The following is a 19,345-nucleotide window of genomic DNA, read 5'->3' as shown; positions in this document are numbered from 1 at the left end:
TGCCTATAAGCCACATAGACACAGCTATGAAAAAGGGGGGAAAAAAAGCAGTATGGAGTCTTTGAAAACAACTGTACAACTTGTTGGAATTTAAATAAAAAATACGTTCAAAAACAAAAAATACCCTCCATATTATAATGAAAGAAAAAATAAACAAGCTTAAACAAAATAATGAAACTAATAAAAACTGAAATGGGCAAACAGACAAATGAACTGAAACTGAACTGAAAACAAAAAATAAAAATGAAATAAAAAATAGGGTTAGGGTTAATAACTCTTTAGAGACATTAGGGGCTCTGTGTATCTTACCAACATCACAGTGAAATGATTATACCTTACCACCTCATCATTAACAAGGAGAGCAGAAAGCAACATGAGAATTGTTTTGTGCTTTAGCCTTTATGAAGGTCTGCGCACACACTCAATAAACTGGAACACAGTCTAGTGTACATTCCTGGACTTAACTGTGTCAGATATTAAAGGAAAAAAACAGTGAGGTGCTCACCATGTGTGAGCTCGGGGGAGTTTATCACGTGTTCCCCACTGCTCGATGGTGAACAGCTGTGGTCCGTTAGACCCTGGAAAATAAAACCACCCAACATAAGATAAACACATACAACATGATTAAAACTGGAATTCATTTACAAGAAAAAAAAAAAAAGTTCAAGCCACCTGTGAACTGAAGACAAGTGTATACAGAGAGGGACATTTGCATGCAAGATAAAATGTATAATTTGTCCTGAGAGGATATGTGGATAGAAGATAATCTATAAGTACAGTAGTTTATCTCACCATAGAGTTCAGCAAAGCCATTCATTGGGACCCTTGATGTTCCCGTCACAAACTGCAAGAGCCGGATTCGCTTTTCTGCATCCATCAACAGAACCGTCTATAACAACCCAGATACACAAATAAATGATTAATACAAAGCTCTTCTGAAAGGAGAAAAAAAAACCTTGTTGGCTCCAGGCATGGAAAGTCATCTTACTTTCCAAAACCACTGGATAACAACGTGGTTGGAGCAGTAGCCATTCTTGTACTTGGTGTTTTCTCTCCAGTCATTCACATCCACGTCTCCGAGACCACACATCAGCAGCTGTGGAGGACAAGAAGGCAGGTAGATAGACCATTATTCATCTGACTGAAATGACTCTAGTTAATTTCAGCACATTGAAGGGACTAAAACTCACCTCAAGCTCATTCTCATCAAAGATCTTGATCAGATCTTGTGGTATCAACTCAAAGAATCCCTAAAACACAGAAATATGACAGATGACAGATTTTTTTATAGTGCATACTATGGCAACTATGTACTATGTGATAAAAAATGTCAAGTAAATCGTCACCTCTTTGAAGGCAGTCATCTGCTTCTGTACCCTGTTCACAAACCTCCACTGCATCACATGACTGTCAAACACAAAACAGCAGATTAGCATCTAATGATAATTTCAACACTTCGAAGATGATAAAATGTTTTTTTTTCTTTAACTGCGGAGCTCTGCTGCTTACTGGATGTATTCCTTCTTGGTGTCATTAGTGACGACAATCTCTGCACCACCCGGCGTAAGTTCATGCTGGTGAGTCTGAACAGGTAGATGGGATAGTTTCATGTAAATTACCCGAATACCACTTCTCACACATTCAAAGGTGCTAAGAGAAACACAACAAACCTGCCCAAACAGCTCCTCGTCAATAGTGAACCTCAGATCCAGGTCTGTTGGGTCGTTCTCCAAAATCCACATCAAGGAGTTGAAGTATTCACTGTCCTGAAAAGATAATAGACAAATTTAAACAAGCTGATTGTCTTCCGGATTGGCTGTGATTCCAAGATACTGATTCAAGGTGTTCACTTAATTATTTGGAGTGGAACAATGTGACACTCACAACAGACTCCATGTCCTGGAGAGCGATTGGCTTCTGCAGCATCATCTTGTAGAAAGGCCGAATGAAGAAAGCTTCAAAGGACACAAACAAAAATAACAGGATCTTTAAAAAATAACTTAATTTGCTCTTAATTCTCTTGACCCTCCCACCGTTGTTGTTGTTGTTACCTTTTGAACAATGTTTGAACTGCTGATGGGCAATGGGACAAATATATTGGCTATCAGCAATTGGCCAGTTTTGTTTGTTTGTTTGTTTGTTTTAGTTTTTCACTTCTAACTCAGTGAATTAAGGATTTATTTCGACCAAACCAGAGCTGCTGATTGCTGGAACAGTGGAAAGAAGAACCAAGATTGTTTTGGTGAGTTTGGTGAGTCTGATTAAAGTGTGTCTTGCGATGAGTTAACAAGGCAATTAAAGCTCTTCTTAGTTTGATAAAAGAGAGAACCTCAATTCAGTAGGTATAGAGTTGTACTTTTCTTTTTAATAAGGAAAATATGTGAAAGAATATTGCTTCCTTGACATTTTGAGTGTGTTTTGTTTATTTACATGGACACAGTAAATACACATAGCGTAGAAAACTCGCTGCTCTCAACAACTGCGGAGCTGATGGTGACTGATCTAAACTTTAACACATTGCCCAACCCTAGTTTGAACAACATTTATACAGAAATATTCATAAGTGCACTCACCATCGAGCAGTTTGCCATGATAAACGGCCATGCCTGCCACACGGCCGATGAACTTGAAGTAGGACAGATGGTCCTCATTACATAAACCTGAGTTGGGATTAATCTGCAGTGTGTAGTTGTCCCTGGAAGACAAATCACAAAGCATGAAGAGGAACTTCAAACAAGTAGTAGTATTTTCCTAGATCAGCCGCCCTGATTCCTACACAAAGATAATTACACCTCTTTTCATATATTTTGTGTTGTCATAAGAAATAAAATTGGTGATTGCGAATGAAGTTTTACCTGAAGTTTGTCATTTCATTGATGCTCATCCCAGGTTATGTAAATAGCACTAACTGCTTCATGGGGAACTTGATCTCAACTCATTTTCCAGTTCACAATTCCAGTTTTCCAGACCACAGTTATAAATTTTGACAGTGAAAGAGGATGAGCAATTTGAATCTTATGTGGCTTGCCAGTGAGTAAACAAACATCTTCCCAACAACACAAACCATACGAACAGAGACTGGGACTGCACAAAATGAGCAGTGCTACATTGTGTGTATTTCTCAGAGTTGGTCCTGGAAGCAGAATATCTGTCCTGAATGTCTTTCACCTATTGTTCCTCAATGTAAATCGGAGCGCCAGAACATGTTCCTCTACATTTGACTGGGCTGTACAACACAGGATTAGTTTGGTTGCGTGTACTCATCTAAACACACCTCAATGATTAATAGGACCGTTGAAAGAGACTCACGTGGCAGAATACTCGAACAGTCCGTAGTACGGGTTGAACATCTCTTTGGACATGAGGAAGAACCACTCCCTGGCCACGCCACCATAGTCCAGTCCCTTTTCTCCCTCAAACTCCACCCACAGTCGCGCCTTCAGCAGGTCCGCCCTCTTAACTGAGAGGATGCGTCGGTATGAGTCCTCCAGCACCGCGTTTCGTCTCAGCTTCATCTCAAAACGGTTTGGGATGTCAGCCTGCAGAGAAATGTAGTGAGAAGAAGAAGAAAGCTTATGATTATCCAATGGTCATATGTGAGACTAGGAAACTGATATTATAGATTAAGGAGACACCTATTTGTATTAGAATATTTGAGGGTGGGATCATTGGGATAGGTACTGGAAATGTATTGTGTTAATACATTCCCTTTTTATGTTCTTTCTCCCTTGTTTGTGGAATATTTTGCTTTACAATTAGGTTGGTGTAGACATTTAACTTCAGGGAACAATAAAAGGCATAATTACAAAGAAAACAATAGTTTCAGTATTTGCAAGGAGAACAGTCTCAGTTACTGTTGCTCTTTGCACACACTCACCGGTTTCTTCAGCTTCTTCCGGAAGTAGTCATACTTCTGTTTATAATCTCTGGAATAAGGCACTGCCTGTAATCAACAAAGGTTAGTGTTCAGTGGCAACAAATCCATCTTAACCTTATGACCTAAACTGTGGTCAATGATACATATTTATAGGAGAACTGTCAGCTATAAATAGCTTTTTTATTGCATGCTAATATCATGTTACTGAAGAATAATCTGTCAAATACAATTTATACTCACTGGTCCAGTTATAGCTGAGTTCTGTAATCTGGGATCATCCCATTGTGTGGTCCTGGTGTCTATTAAAAATAATACATCAGAGGTCATTCATCAATATGAAAACATGTTTATCATTTAGTCTGAGAAGTATTTTCAGTATTAAATATCATACGCACTGTGATCTATGTAGAATATCCTGTCATCAGTATGGACCCTCTCCTCCCAACCAGGCTGGGAAGGAAGAAAACAGCTTTAAGAAATTGGCTTTAGATGATTAAATACAATAGGCAGAACCATCAGCTCTGATTTTATAGTACAGCATGGCGTAATTAAGGAACCATATGTCACTTTGCCTGAGCTTTAAAGCCTAAATGTATTTTAATTGATTTTTTTTTTTTTTTTTTTTTACTGATTTTTACTGTACCGGCAGAGGGCCGAGATCTGCTGGGTCGAGTGAGGCTCTCCTCCTATGTTGCACAGGAATCTTTAGCCTGGGATCTTCCTGCTCAGAGGAAAGCAAACAGGGTGTGTTTCAGTCAAAGAGGAAATGCTTACACAAGAAATGCTGTTGTCATGAGATTAAATAAAGATGATTATACAAAAAAAGGGAAAACGAAATGGTTAAGTTACCATGAGGACACACAGTAGAAGAAGTTAACTTAGCAAATGAGACCCTTTTTTATTTTGTAGTGGCTTAAAGAAAATGCATCCCTAAGTGGCAAGGTAAAAGAAAAAGTGAAGTCTGCCTTCTCACCCAGGTAGTTGTCTTCGTGTTGTGGTCGATGAAAAAGGGTCTACCATTAGGAGCACTGCGAACCTCCCAGCCAGACGGCAAGAAGCCAGATTCATACGTGGTCTCAGGGCTCGGGGTGTGCTGAGGAGACTCCTCAAGGTTAGCAGGCGGTTGGGATGGAGGCGGCGTCTGGGGTACTCCTGCACCAGTCTGTGCTGCTGCTGCTCCTGCTGCCTCTGTGGTTTTCTGTTCAACGAAAAAATATAACATGGAGGTACTAGTGTTTAACAAACGACTAAACCTTGCTTGATTTCAGAGTAACACTTTCTAAAAAACCTAATTAATAACTGGTAAATTAAGCAAGAGTCTTACACTGTCACAAGTCTGAGTTATTAAATAAATGCCTTTTCCTAGTGAGAAAATGCATTTGAGAATAGATTCAAGAAAAAATGAGAGTAGATAGATAGATAGATAGATAGATAGATAGATAGATAGATAGATAGATAGATAGATAGATAGATAGATAGATATACACACATATACATATATATATATATATATATATGTATGTATAATAATTTCTTGAACAGCATAGAGAGAAAACAAGAGAAACAATCACAAATTTTGACTAAATCATTAAACTAACACTATTATTGCACACATATCACATTTTTTATAAAGTATTACCTATTTGTTAATGATCACCAATGATTTATAAACCTTTAAGAAATCATTAAATAGAGAGATGGACCAGATATATGTAACACTTCATGGTTAATAATTAGCAAATGATGGTTACAATACCTTATGTATGTTACACATGTGATTTTATGTAAATAATGTACTTATTTTAACCCAAAGCATGATCTTTTCCTAAATTTACCCATGTGATCTGGTTTCCCAACCCTAAGGAAACATTTTTGCTGCCTATCTTAGTTACCTACATACCAAAGTAGTTTTCGTGTCTGTATTGTTGCTAAATAACAAAACTGACAGTAAATGGTTACCTACAGCGTCATAGTTTGAAGCGTCATGGCCACTCACCAAGCTGACATATTTGACGAATTGGGCGTGAGAATGTGTTGTCAATAAACATTATTTGGATGGTTATTGTGAAGTAACTACTGTTTACAAAACTTAACAATTGCTTAGTAAATCATTTATAAAGCATATATAAACATTAACTGAACTTTGTTAACAGTGAAATCACTACTACCTAAAGTTTAGTTAGCTATCAAGTTACTATTTATTAATGATGGCCATTACAAAGGGTTATACATACATTTGCCTCTTATCAACAACCAACTTTGTACCTGAATGAGGGGTCGTGTCCACGAAGTGGTTCGGCTGTTGTGGTTGACATAGTAGCGTCTTCCTTTAGTGTCTCGCTTCTCCTCCCAGCCTGGAGGAAGCCCAGCTGAGGTCGGAAGCAGCTATAGAATGACATAAAAAATTGAATTCAGTGATCAATACTGTAAACCTCAAACTCAATGAGTAACACAACACCAACAAAGCCATATATAGCTATTTACTAATGCCAACAGCACAGAAACTGACACAAGGTGATTAAAGACTATACCTGTGAATCCTCTGTACATTCACACAGCAACATACTGATGTAAGACAGGTTTGGTAAAACACAGGAAGGAGTGACTTCAACACTCACCACAGGATTAACGGGATGTTCCTCTCCTGTTGAAGTCCGGACACTTCCTCTGAGACTGGAATGGCTTGAATTACTAGCATGATCCTGCAGCAGAAGAGGAGGAGGTCAAAGAAACAGTGACGGCGATTAATGTGTAGATACTTTCCACCTCTCTGTATCTCTCTCAATGAAAGCCCACTGTTCATATTAATTTCATTATGTGCCTCTCTTCCTCTGGCTTACGGTAACTAGAACCTCATGCAGCACAGAAAATGACTCACTGTCTGGGAGGTGTGCAGCTCGCCAGCTGTGGCCCCTGAAATATGAACGTTTCTCAGCTCGTCGCAGAACGAGTGGAACTCAGGCACCGGCGTGCGGGGTGGGGGTGATGTGACCTGGTTATTGCTGTGGTACGAGGTGGACTCGTCCTCTGCAATGATCTCCCAGCTCTAGATGAGACAGAAGAGACTCATCAAGAACACACAGTGGGGGACTCATCCAAGGTTAGATCCGACTACAACAGCTCTGCCAAATCCCTCAGTTTAAATATACAGTGGGAGATCTGTTTTAAAAACCTACGAGTTAGTTTGTTTGGAGTAAATGTTTATGCCAAAGCCCTCAGAGGACAGGCCAGAACCACACTGCTAGAACCACCACTGCAACATCTGGCTTCAACATGAGGTCTACATATCTGTCAGAAACCTATTCACCTAAAAAACAGGATAAACAGGAGCCACCAAAGTCTAATGGAAATGTCTGTGCCCAGTTGCATACACTATCTTAAATTTAAAACTTAATGGAGCAATATGTAACAATATGTAACAAGTGCATGTCTAAAAAATAAGTACAGCAGTCCAAATAGCAAGTTGGAATAATAACTTGTGTATTAAATAGGCTGAATCCCTATTTAATACACGGTCTATGGTTGAAACAAGTTGTTTACCCCCAGACCTTTGTCCCTAGACACGAAACTCAGGGAGATTGCCTGCAGGCTGTCAGTGCAGGAGCACAATACGAGCACCACATCGTAAACTGACGATAACAAGTAGGAATGAGTCCTGTGCTGTAAGTTGATCAGCTGTTTATAACTGTCTGTAAATGTAAAGCCATTATTAATGATTTCTAACTCACAAACAGACACAGTTTGTCAAACATTCAGCTTTAATTTGAACCCTAATTAATGTAAAACAAGCAAGTCATTCCAGCCCAGAATGGAAATTTACAGGAGCACATACCAGCTGCGGCGTTACTGTCAGAGAAACAAGTAGTTCAGCTTCCCATGTTTTGTAATCTCTGATGATATATACAAATATGGAAAGCACAAGCACATAATCCAAAGTATTTTAGTTTTTTAAAGATTTTTTTGGGGCTTTTGCCTTTATTTGGATAGGGACAGCTAAAGATATGACAGGAAAGGGGGTAGAGAGATAGCAAATGTGTCACAGGCGGGAACTGAACCAGCGACTGCTGCAGAGGACCAACAGCCTCGGTACACGGGGCGAACGCTCTACCAACTGAGCTATGGGAGCGCCCCCATCAAAAGCAAATTTAATCAAGCAGCCAAAACAAATACTGATAAGCAGAGGATGTGAAAAGAGGCACGTGACAAAATCTAAGTAAGACATCTGCTGTAAAATGAACTGTAGATGAAGTATTGAGAAAAAAATTAAAATACTGAGAGGAGTCGACAAAAACTGGTGAGTTTCAATAAAATGATATAACTAACATTAACATATGAGACAGAGTCATGTTAATGTTTGGCTAGCTACAAGGTTCCGGTGGCAAACATCAAATCTATATTCTCTAAAGTTGTACATCACTCATCTTGTCCAGTGGGTTTTCTATCCTGATAAATGTGTCTTGGTATCTCCTCCTCCTCTTCAGTAACAATAAATTCAGCCACTGTTCCAGAAATTATTTCACATTTAAGAGACTGTTACGAGTCCCTTAAAATGTTCTAAGTAAGATGGTTTGAAGGTTCCTTTAGTAACAGATAAGGGTATACTTAAGTAGCTAAAGGTAAACATGTAGAGATCAAAGGGTTTTTCCTTACAAATTTCAAAGGAAATCCTCACGGTGATTTCATGCAACTTGTTTTTTTGTCTAAGGCACCCTTACATGAAAATTCAAGGGCAACCTTAGCTACTAAAATAAGCTGAAAGACATTCAAAATCTCCCTATAGCTTGTTGTTATTTGCAACGCATGCTGAGATTTTAAAAATGTTCTGTTTTGCTTCTCTGAAAGTAAAAAACTTTAAGGATCATCTATTCTCCAAATCAGAATGGAAAAATACAGGAAGGTCTGAACAAAACATAGTCATACAAGACAAGCAGAGCACAGTGAAAAGCATGTAAATGAAAATGCAAATTTGTTAAAAAAAAAGGTAGAATTACCTCAGGAGACTCCCGTGTGGTGTTTTCATCTGGGTCTGAGATCTGTCTGCGTGTAATAAAAGCATGCTCCGCCTCCATATTATTGTTCTGTCTTCTTTGCGTCTCCACATTACTGTCCCTGTTAAGGACACAAACACACAAACACTCTCACTATCAGTGCTGCACCAACAAGGAAAGCAATTAAAGTAACTTTGTTGGGGAGACTTCGCTTACTGCATTGTGGGTCTTTGCCACTGTGTGGTTCTGCTCTCATGATTGACAAAGTAGGTTCTTCCCAGGTTGTCCTGCCGCTCCTCCCAGCCAGGGGGCAGAGCAGGTAGCAGCTGGCTTTGTCGGGGACCTGACATGTCCTGAGCCTCCAGAAACTCCCAACTAGGCTGCACAACATAAACAAAACATTTTAAGAAGACAGCACAACTAGGATAGAGAAATTATCCTAATGCCAGCTATTTAAAGCTGGCGTAGGCAGTTTATTGTTGGCATCACTGATCAAAATTTCCATAATAACCTTTAATCATATTGTAATTCAAGTTGTCTGAAGAAAAAAAAATAGACCGCTCCTACTCTTGGCTGTTTTCACACCTTAGAAAATCTAGCCTGTGATGGGAACTTGTCATCAGTGAAAAACCTCAATTGTGATAACAGCAGACAAACTGCACACTGACTATATTTACGGGTCTAGACCACTCGTAAATTGTGGTCTAATCTGAAAGAAAATTCAAAATACAAGATAACTGATGAATGCAACAAGTTCTCCTATATCATTTGCACAAACCGCTTAAGAACAAATCTGATTTTATGGTCCAACCGCTCTACCAACTGTAACTGAAGAAAAAAAACAACTCACAAATAAATAAAACAAAAAACTAAGTTATTTAGCAGGTTGTCATCATTGCTACACCCAATAGTTTTTTCTGTGATCCTGCTGACAGAAAAAAACAACAAACCAACGACACTGAACACAACCTCCCTGGTGGACATAATAATAACAAAACCCTGACTTGTTTTTGCCTAGTAGAAAATCAGAGTGACAGTAAACTAAAACCTATAAACTATTTTGATTGATGCTCTAAAAAGTTTATCTGAGGCCCTCAAGACAACACTGACTGACTTCTTCTGTACATATTTGTGTCCTTCTGTGGCTGTTCCACTCAAATTTCCCCTATGGAGGATAAAGAATGGATTATCTTATCAAACTGACTGAACAAATCTATTATGAACAGATAAAAGCCATCACTCCTTAGGCAAGCTAAACAAGAGAGCATCTGTGATATTTAAAGATCATGATCAATATCCTGTTGTTGCACAAACATTAGTCAAACCTACATCCGTGTCGTCAGTCTGATCAGCAGTTTCCTCCTCTGAACCCGGGTTTTTTGGCAGGTAGGTCATTTTGAGACGCAAGTGACCTTTGACTCTGGACTTGTGGCTGCGGTGCAAAACAGATTCATTTTTATAAGAAGGAAGAAATAAATATTGTCAGGGATGTATAAAAATAAAGTATGAACCTATCATTTCTACTTCAAATAAATATGTAAAAATGGAATGTAAAACAGGGAAAGACAAAAGATTAAATAACCATGAAATCATGCCAACCTTCGTGGGTGAAGCAGAAAATCCTTGAATGTGTATGGCCTTTCTGAGTTAGGATTTTCTGTCTGAGAAAAAACAAAACAATAAAAAGGAAATCTTTAATTCTCTAAACACAACCAGGAATAAATCTACTGGAACTGTACCATAACACAGTATATTTAAATATACCATTACATGAAATGATGGTGACATTGTACCATGAGGGCTAATTTGTGGGTGTTGTATTTATAATGAAACAAAGCAGGAACGTAATATAAACATGACAGACTGTGTTTCCAAAACTGTAGACAATGATGTGGAACAGACACTAGAATAAGGGTGTGCGTGTTTACATTCACGTGGTGACATGGGTGAGATTGAGGTCGAGAGCTCGTACAGTAAAAACTACAGTAAAAACAAGACGCGTTCAACTTACGTGAACTTAAACGAGTCACAAAGAACAAGGATTCCCTGTGACCGAGAACTCACCGGTATCTGATTTAAGGGGACGTCCACCTGTCCCAGAAAGTCATCACGTGTCTGGTAGGGAGAGAGAGGGAGACACACACAGATGTCAGATTTCAGGACAATATTATCTCCTCCTACTAACACATACACACAGCGGACTGGCCTGGACATGTTCTGTTACTCAGCTGTCTTTATAGTAAATGTGAACCACTGAAATAGCCCAATAGGAACATGCAATGTGTGTTTTTAGCGGTATTTTATCTATCATTATATTTAAAAAAGGCTTTCAAACTATCTTTAATCGTTAGATCATTATGGCTGGGCTACACCAATAAAGAATATTTTTAAACCATATTCAATCATGGTGTAACCTTAAGGTATCTTGTGCCAAACTTTTAAACTAGCTCAAAATAAAGAAGTTTAACTTTAACCCTCTCTTGAAACCTCAGTTTAGTTTTTACTTTAAGCCTAGATTAACTTTAATTCTGTTACGCCAAAACTTTAAACTAAAATTTTAACAATGATCTAGTATTAACTTTAAAGTACACTTGAGGAGATTCAACTAGGCTAACAAGGCTAACCAACCTTTAAGCTACCTAGCAAACAATTTAATGGTTTGTTATCATTTTTCCTAGCTTGCAAACAATGTAACATTTTAACTTTTTAGGTACCTGGCAAACAGTTGACTCTTTTGTTAACTATTTTCCCTAGCTCGCAAACTATTAAACTTTGTAGTTTTGCTAAGGTATACAGAGCAGCAACAGGGCTCTGCTTAATTTTAAATTTGAATTCACTCATTTTAAACTCAGGTTTGCTAAACACTGATTTGACCTAATCTTAGGTTAAATTCATCTTTGTTCTACCAACAATCTATAGGATTAAAAATCTCTTATCCTCAGCACAAACACTGCACTATTTTCCTACTTGAAACAATGAGAGTCATTTGACTTGATCCACTTCCGTATGGCGGGAGTGTGTTTATCAGCCTACAATCAATGGCTGCACTGTGTTTTTGCTTGAGAGACTGGGACAGACATAAAGTAGCATTTGTCAGATAAACTTTTTCTTTTTCTTGGAACACTTAACACATTCACTGCATGCCTTTATCAGCTGCAGCCGTTACAGTCTCAAAGGCAGAGGGCTGAAAGCAAGCGCACACTGCACTGTGGGGAGTCAGCTTTGTGACCAAATTAACACCCACAGCAGGTCAGACTGTCCAACAGCAGTATAGAGTGTTTACATGAACAAATATAGATGAAGGCCTCCTGCGTCCTGCCCTTGCATTTCTAACAGTGCAGCCAAGAAAAGCAGTTAGGTTCAGGTTAAAAGAAAAGCTACATGTACACCAGCATTGACCTGTACAACCATTAACCACATGAACATCGTCCCTAAATGTATTTTAATATTAAAATCATTTTAATCGAAACAGTGCGTCTTGTTTTTTTTAACAACTAGTAAATTCAGGTACATCAGAGCCAATAAAGGTAATTATCTGACATTTCACTGTCATTCCACGTCAACAAATAAAGACATGCAAGAGTTACTACAATGCATTACATTGCAATTTTAGAAATCTCAGAATTAAATCTTACTCAATGGCTGCACGAAAATGTTGTCACTCTGGGTAAGGACTGCCAGCTAAAGTAGAAATCTCAAGTATACAAAGCAGGGCTGCAACTAACAGTTATTTTCATTATTGATTAATATACAGATCTTTCTCTCAACCAATTAATCATTTGATTTATATATTGTCAGATAACACTAAAACATGACTAAATGCAATTTCCTCAAAGCCTTATGATGTAATTTAAATAGCTGATTTTGTCCAAACAACAGTCTAAAACTTTAAAAAATAATATCCATTTTAATAAGGCAGTGTCTCCCAAAATTTTTATAGTCCCATACCCCTACAAGTGTTCAAACTCCAAGAACATACCCCATCCACCCACTCTTACGTACTTTTTTCATGCTTGTAAGCCTCTTCCACACATATGTACATATAGAGCCTATATATAAAATCCACATGAAACTGAGAAACACTAAACACAGGTTAATGAGAAGGATGTGCTTGAGGAGATACACATAATGCTGCAGTATCATTTTCCACAAACAGTGTGTGCCTGAATTTGGCAAATCACTTTTTTGTACCCTGTATCACTTAATGTACCCCTGGGGACACATGTAACCCTGTTTGGAACAGGAGAAGTAAGGTAAAGAAAGGCATCAAGTTTGTCAACTGAAAACCAAAAAAAAACTGGAGCTAAGGAATTTTTGTCATCTTGGCCTCCAAAATCACTTGATGAGTAATCACTTATTAAATAATGAAAAATTGTTCATTTCAGCCAAAGTAAGTGCTAGTAAATCTAGCATACTTGTTCTGACTGCTATTCAGAAAGCTGTAGCTGTTTTCATGGTTGCAGTGTTTTTAAAAAAAGCACTTTGTTTGCATAGCGTTTCATTGACAGTGAGCTTTTCTGTAATACTGATGTTTCAGGAGGTCTCACACTCAAGTTTGTCCATGTTGATTGTATTTATTTACACACCACAGTCCACAGAATATTAAGGAAGTTAGAATTTTGTATTTTTATATTGTTTACATATAGCCCCTAACAGCCAGTGTACTGGAGATTTACAGGAATGTATATAGTTTACACAGTAGTGTGGTTTCATGTAGAACAGCATCATGCACCGTTTTCCTCCCTCTTGTTTTTATATTTACAACAGTTTCTAAGGTGTAAAGAAATTATGAAGCCTCATGTTAAGCTCAAAAAACATTTCTAAACATCACTGTCCTATCCATCTCATATTAAGGAGCTGTTTCCAGATCTGACGTAAGTCAATAAATTAAGTACGTATCTCTCCAAGGAAAACCATGAAAAAAAGCACTTAAGTTTGTGGCTTCAGCTGCAATATCATCTAAACCTCCAGGAGTCTCACTGGATGTTTTTAAAGTGATTTTATATTGCTTGGAAGCAAGTAAATCTGTTTTAATTCTGTAATCTGTTCTTTATTTTAATTTTATATTGTTGTTTGTCTTGTGTCTGCAACCATGGTATCAGTGTTGCAGCCTGCCAGGACATTCTTGTAAAATAGATTTTTAATCAATTCTTTTATTCCTGGTTAAATAAATTAAAAAGCAAACACAGACACACAACATCTTATGAGGATAAAATGATCATTTTAGTGTCAAAATTAAATTAAAACTCAGCATGGTGTGAAAAGTCAGTTAGGTCATTTCATACAGACCTTCCTACCATCTCTTTGCTCAGAAAACTTCCTGGATGCAGGGTGAGGTGAGGCCAGTCGTAACAAAGAGGAAGTGTATGCTTTGGACACATGACAAGACAGCCCGAGATAAGAAGTCAACCAGAGATAAATGTCCATTCAGAGCATCCCTGAAGGTTCATGTGACACTAAAGTGCAACTCAGTTTAGCATGTGGCATTAAGCAGTGCTGACCACATACTGTATGAGGCTGTGGCAAACAGCTACAGACACATGTTTTGGTATCTGTGGAGCGAGCTCAGTGATATCTAACTCAGCTCAGCAACGACAAACTGCTTTTAACAGGTGGACAGCAGCTTGTGAAACCTAAACTTCTTAAAAGCCACGCATCTAATGTTATTGGAGCAGGCAAACAAAGTGTCTGATGATGAGCCATCCCAACTTAGACAAAAATCTGTGAGAACAATTATATAAAATAAGTTGAAACAAGTTAAGATTGTTTTTAGAACTACCAAGTTGTTTTATAACCTATACTGTTTTATTCTATGTGGCTTTGATTTTATTTACTATTGGGTTCATAAAGAGTGCAGTCTAGACCTGCTCTATATGAAAACTGCCCTGAGATAACTCTGATATGATTTGGCGCTATGCAAATAAAATTACTGTGTAATACTCGGGGAGCAAATACAAGCTGACAAAGTTAAGTCAAAGCTTATGATTTGATTTGGCATGGCCTTTTCCACACCAAAACAATTTGCTGTCACTGCAGGAGGCTGTAGCAGCAACTCTGGTGGCCAGAACTATTCATTAATTGTGCAGTTAAAGCCTAAATGTCAAAGGTATAGTTTGGATTTTTTTTTTTTTTTACATGTGACAGTATGTTTTTAATAGTCAGTGTGTTTCCTATAGTAGATGGCCGTTTGCACAGCCTCAGTTTAGAGAAACAGAGAGGTGTACTGGTATAGAAACCTAAGCAATGTACTGCTGTGGACAAGGTCAGCAGCAAAGTGTATTTTTTTATTTTTTAAGGTGCATGTAAAAAATTCAATATCTGTTTAAGTGTATATTTAGAATATTTTCACTTCTTTACCTTGCCATCGGACAGCCTTTTTCAGCGGGACACTGACGTTATATAGGCCAAATATTGCTCTCTTTTGCTCAATCAGACTCCTTTTACAAAAACAACAATTTCACATTGGAAAAGTGAATTGGAGTGGAGTGGAGTTGCTGGTCTATCGTTTCTTTGATCTGTTAAGTTTGTGTAATTATGTGACTTTGGTGAATCCAAATTAATCTTGAAAAACACCAAAGTTACATAATAACGCAAAGAAACTAACAGATCCAGCTGGTGGTAAACCAGCAACTCCCATATTCTGTGAGGTAAAATTTTACCAAAGGAGTCTGCTGGCTTTGAATAGAGCGATATTTGATTAATATAATGATGGAAAAAGCCATCTGACAGCAAGGTAAAACAGTGATAATGCGCTTAACATAAAACACACTTAATTTTAAAAAAGTGTGAGTGATTTGTCTAAACTACATGTTATCACTTCTGAGGAACTCCAACTTGAACTAGGAAATTTAACGCTCAACCACAAACACTGTGGCAGCTTCACAGAACTATATTAAGACAGGACAGATCATAATGGCACATAGGTCATATTCAAATATTCCAAGAAACTGCCATTATTGTGAAATGTGAGCTATTCATACTATATCTCGTTTTGTTTTGTTAACTCACTGCTGATTTGGCTATAATAAAATTATGCCTTCATTAAGTTGTGGTTTGTGTTGCTCAAAATACAGCAGCGATTAGTGATTCATGTTTGTCACCTTCCTTGTGTAATGTGGTCACACCTGGTTGTTCATTAACTCGTGTGATGAGGCATACGGGGGTTATGAAGGCACTGCAGATAAGAATAGCAAGCCTGAAACTTTCATAAAAATTTCCATTGTGACTTGTGACTCATTCAACTATAAAGCTATCAGTTTTTTCTTTGTTACTGTAGCAGAATTTCAAAAAAAAAAAAATTAAAAAAACTTGGGTGAAGTCACAGTAGTTAAAAATTATGTCATATTTAGTCTAAATAAATCTAGGAATTGGTAGATTTTTATTTCGTCCCCTTTCAAAATTATTATTGTAAAAATTATAGCTGTTTATTTTCCCCCTTTGTTGTTGTAGATATATTAAACAGTGCTTTTGGGACTGTTTGCTGGCATGAGGTGAACTTTTTTACTGGTGCTGTAAAAGGAAGGTCACAGATGAGTACAAAGCTCATTTAGTCATAATTAGTCAGTAAAATCACTATCTGTTAAAAAAAAACAACAACTTCGAGTTCTGGGCGAAGAGAAGCACTTAAGAAAAGTATACAAATATTTTATATTTACATGTTTCCCTGTTATTTCAATTTTGATGTCTGTCTTGATAGAGGATAATATTGTTGTTGCTCTTTTGTGGGTGGACACAGTCAGAATATAAACAAAGGTGTGTAGTATTTGGTGCAGACTTCTGAGAAGTAGATGTGTCATGTGACACTGGACTAAGGACTGTGAACATCAAAGCTCAGGTGAAATGAAGACTAGAGTCTGACTGACCGTTACTGGACTGTTGAAGCTGAGTGGTTATACTTACATTAAGGAATAAAAAAAAAAAATCCACTACTGATATATTAGACAACACTTACAAAAAAAACCCCAAAATGATAAAAAAAACACAAATAAAACAAACTGAACTAAGACATAGGATCAAATATATAGAAAAAAAATCCTACCTATAAACTTAAATAAATAAACAAACTACAATTTGCATTATATTCTGTAAAAAAAATATTGGGCAACATATATAGACTGATATACATGTGCTACATGGACTGACCGATATATCTGCGTGCCTCTTGATAATGGTCAGGGACATTTTAGAGCTATACTTTATAATGGATATGCAACATAGCCACATTAAAATGCCTAAAAACGCTTGTAATATGTTTTGTTCCATCGATCCATTGTCCACAACGGCTTACCCTGACAGATCGTGACAGGGCTGGACCCGCTGAAGTTGAAGCTCGTGGAGAACATGAGGAGAACATACAAACACCACACAGAAAGGTCCTGCCCCTGCCAAAAAGGGGAGCTGGATTCCAACTCAGAACCTTCTTGCTGTGAAGTGACAGTGCAAACCACTGCACCACCGTGCTGCCCAAAATATTTTGTTAAATTTTGTATTTATATTATCCCAAATGTCTGTGAAGATTCTCAGTCATCAAGGTCCTGGTATTTCTAGAAGGGTTATTGTAGGCAACTGGACTTGGATGGGTTCTTAAAGACATTCCTGCTCTAATCCAAGAGGCTTCTTCAGTTCTGGGACGGAAGCAGCTTCTTGCATGAGAGGCGAAACCTCCTCAAGAAGTATCCCAACTGTTTCCGACAAGGTTTAAACACTGAGAAATCCATAATTTATTCAAGTTAACGTGTTTTTCATGCTTGCTGTTGCTAGCTAGTTGCTTTAACTAAAAACATGGGATCAGGGCTCAACTTATTGCCCATGGGACATCCTTAATTTTGTCAACTGCACAGGACACGTCAAATAGGACAGCGTGAAGAAGGAAGTCAGCGACCGTGAGGAAACAACTCCCATGATCCTACGCTTCTTCGTGACATCATCAAACTACATCTTTTTGTTATTGTTTTAATATAAGAAGACCTCTAGCGACAGAACTTACATATTTTATGTTTAAACAGAGAATAAAATTTTGATTTACAAAAGCTTAGATCTTTGAAAGTAAATGGATGGGCTAATTACTGGAAGAGACCTTCTTACTTGACAACCTGCTAAATGCAGGGGGGAGGCTGACACCTGATACTTCACAAACACTGCCTGGCAGGGGGACCCATAGGGAAGGGACACACCATCCTTTTACTGGGAAAGGCTCCCGCTCCCATCCTGCCTACATTACATTACCCCCACCACACAGACACACACACCATGTCCACAGATGGCTGGCATGACTTTGCGCTGCTCTAGTATCATGCTGTTAAATTTGAATCCACGGGACTGGGCAGAGCTACAGACCACCAGACTATCTGGAGTCAGGGGGAATATTTCAGAGGCACTTTATTTATATCAGCTAGGGGCACTGCTTTTCCCACCACTAAAATTAGCCTGGGTAAATACTTAAGTCGATTACTCATAGCGCTAACAGAATAATAAAAATGGAGAACTATTCTAAAGTTGAGCTTCAGTCACACAATCAAATGAACAGAAGGTGAAAGTCGGGCAAATTTTCCTTTTTGTTCATGCTTTTCGTGGAAACCAATGTGCAAATGGATTTACAGTAATGTAACCGAACACCTCTAAATGTTTGTCCACATTGGGCTTGTTAATTGCATGACTTAGCTGTAGCAATCTTCTCAGTTACTGAATTTCGCTATAGCCTGTGGTGAGCCTAATGGCTGACGCTGAGTAAACAGAGTTTTAAGGATTGGAACAGCGATAGCAGTGAAGGAGGGCAGTATTATCACTGCATATATATATATTCTCTGCTCCATCAAAATATCCAGTACTCTATCAATAAACACCAGCACTCATATCCAAACCCAAAGCTGCTCTTTCCTATCATATCCAACCCCATTTTGGTTTATTTTGTTTTTCTTTGGCAGGGTTTGCATTGGAGTTGTTATAAACTTTGATACAACACTATTAGAAAAAACAATACTTGATACCTATTTCAAGACAACACTAAAAATGAAAAAACAAAATAAGATAAATTCTTTCAACTTCTTCTTTTTTTTTTTTTAAATCAACAACGTGCATACAGTACTGGTACAGAAAAAGTCACTGAACTATGTCTGGTTTTGCTATGTTGGAAAGTTAAGTCTGAAATGAAGTCTTGAATGAGCACTTAGTTAATTAGAATATTGAAAATATCAAAGCTATTAAAAATGATCTGACACTTTATTGTTTTAAACATGCAGTATTGAAAAAGCATTGCTACGTCAATACGTTTCACAACTTTAATTTGTCTATTCGTTAATTTAATTTATATTAAAAATGTCTAGAATGATGAACTTTTAATTATTGCAATAAAGTAAGAAACAATAGTACTGCACAAATGTCTGAGAAGTAACATATCGTGAAGAGTAAATTTTACTTTAGTAACGATACATTGATTAAGAAAAATTTAGCATAAAGCCAGCGTTAGCAGATTAGTTATTTG

General features: G+C 37.7%; 1 protein-coding gene across 3 annotated transcripts in view; it reads right to left on the bottom strand.

Annotated features, from left to right (window-relative positions):
• nedd4a (NEDD4 E3 ubiquitin protein ligase a) overlaps window positions 1-19,345 on the bottom strand; it is a 33,648-nt gene that overhangs the window by 1,827 nt on the left and 12,476 nt on the right. For 2 of the 3 annotated variants that reach the window (XM_084717962.1, XM_084717945.1), the window contains 23 exons: window positions 10,930-10,980; window positions 10,465-10,526; window positions 10,195-10,297; window positions 9,082-9,245; window positions 8,869-8,986; window positions 6,756-6,923; window positions 6,496-6,579; window positions 6,143-6,262; window positions 4,851-5,075; window positions 4,521-4,598; window positions 4,273-4,327; window positions 4,118-4,176; window positions 3,878-3,943; window positions 3,310-3,539; window positions 2,574-2,695; window positions 1,885-1,955; window positions 1,671-1,766; window positions 1,510-1,583; window positions 1,347-1,407; window positions 1,191-1,250; window positions 989-1,096; window positions 793-889; window positions 506-578 (listed from right to left, as the gene is read on the bottom strand). In XM_084717962.1, the coding sequence (XP_084574088.1) occupies window positions 506-578; window positions 793-889; window positions 989-1,096; window positions 1,191-1,250; window positions 1,347-1,407; window positions 1,510-1,583; window positions 1,671-1,766; window positions 1,885-1,955; window positions 2,574-2,695; window positions 3,310-3,539; window positions 3,878-3,943; window positions 4,118-4,176; window positions 4,273-4,327; window positions 4,521-4,598; window positions 4,851-5,075; window positions 6,143-6,262; window positions 6,496-6,579; window positions 6,756-6,923; window positions 8,869-8,986; window positions 9,082-9,245; window positions 10,195-10,297; window positions 10,465-10,526; window positions 10,930-10,980 (2,345 nt within the window). The remainder of the gene's footprint in view (window positions 1-505; window positions 579-792; window positions 890-988; window positions 1,097-1,190; window positions 1,251-1,346; window positions 1,408-1,509; window positions 1,584-1,670; window positions 1,767-1,884; window positions 1,956-2,573; window positions 2,696-3,309; window positions 3,540-3,877; window positions 3,944-4,117; window positions 4,177-4,272; window positions 4,328-4,520; window positions 4,599-4,850; window positions 5,076-6,142; window positions 6,263-6,495; window positions 6,580-6,755; window positions 6,924-8,868; window positions 8,987-9,081; window positions 9,246-10,194; window positions 10,298-10,464; window positions 10,527-10,929; window positions 10,981-19,345) is intronic. The other variant, XM_084717953.1, reaches the window with a different exon arrangement.

This window comes from Lutjanus erythropterus, chromosome 1, assembly GCF_056507025.1.
Source record: "Lutjanus erythropterus isolate fLutEry1 chromosome 1, fLutEry1.hap2, whole genome shotgun sequence".
Taxonomy (NCBI): domain Eukaryota; kingdom Metazoa; phylum Chordata; class Actinopteri; order Lutjaniformes; family Lutjanidae; genus Lutjanus; species Lutjanus erythropterus.
This window is presented reverse-complemented; position numbering and strand designations above follow the sequence as displayed.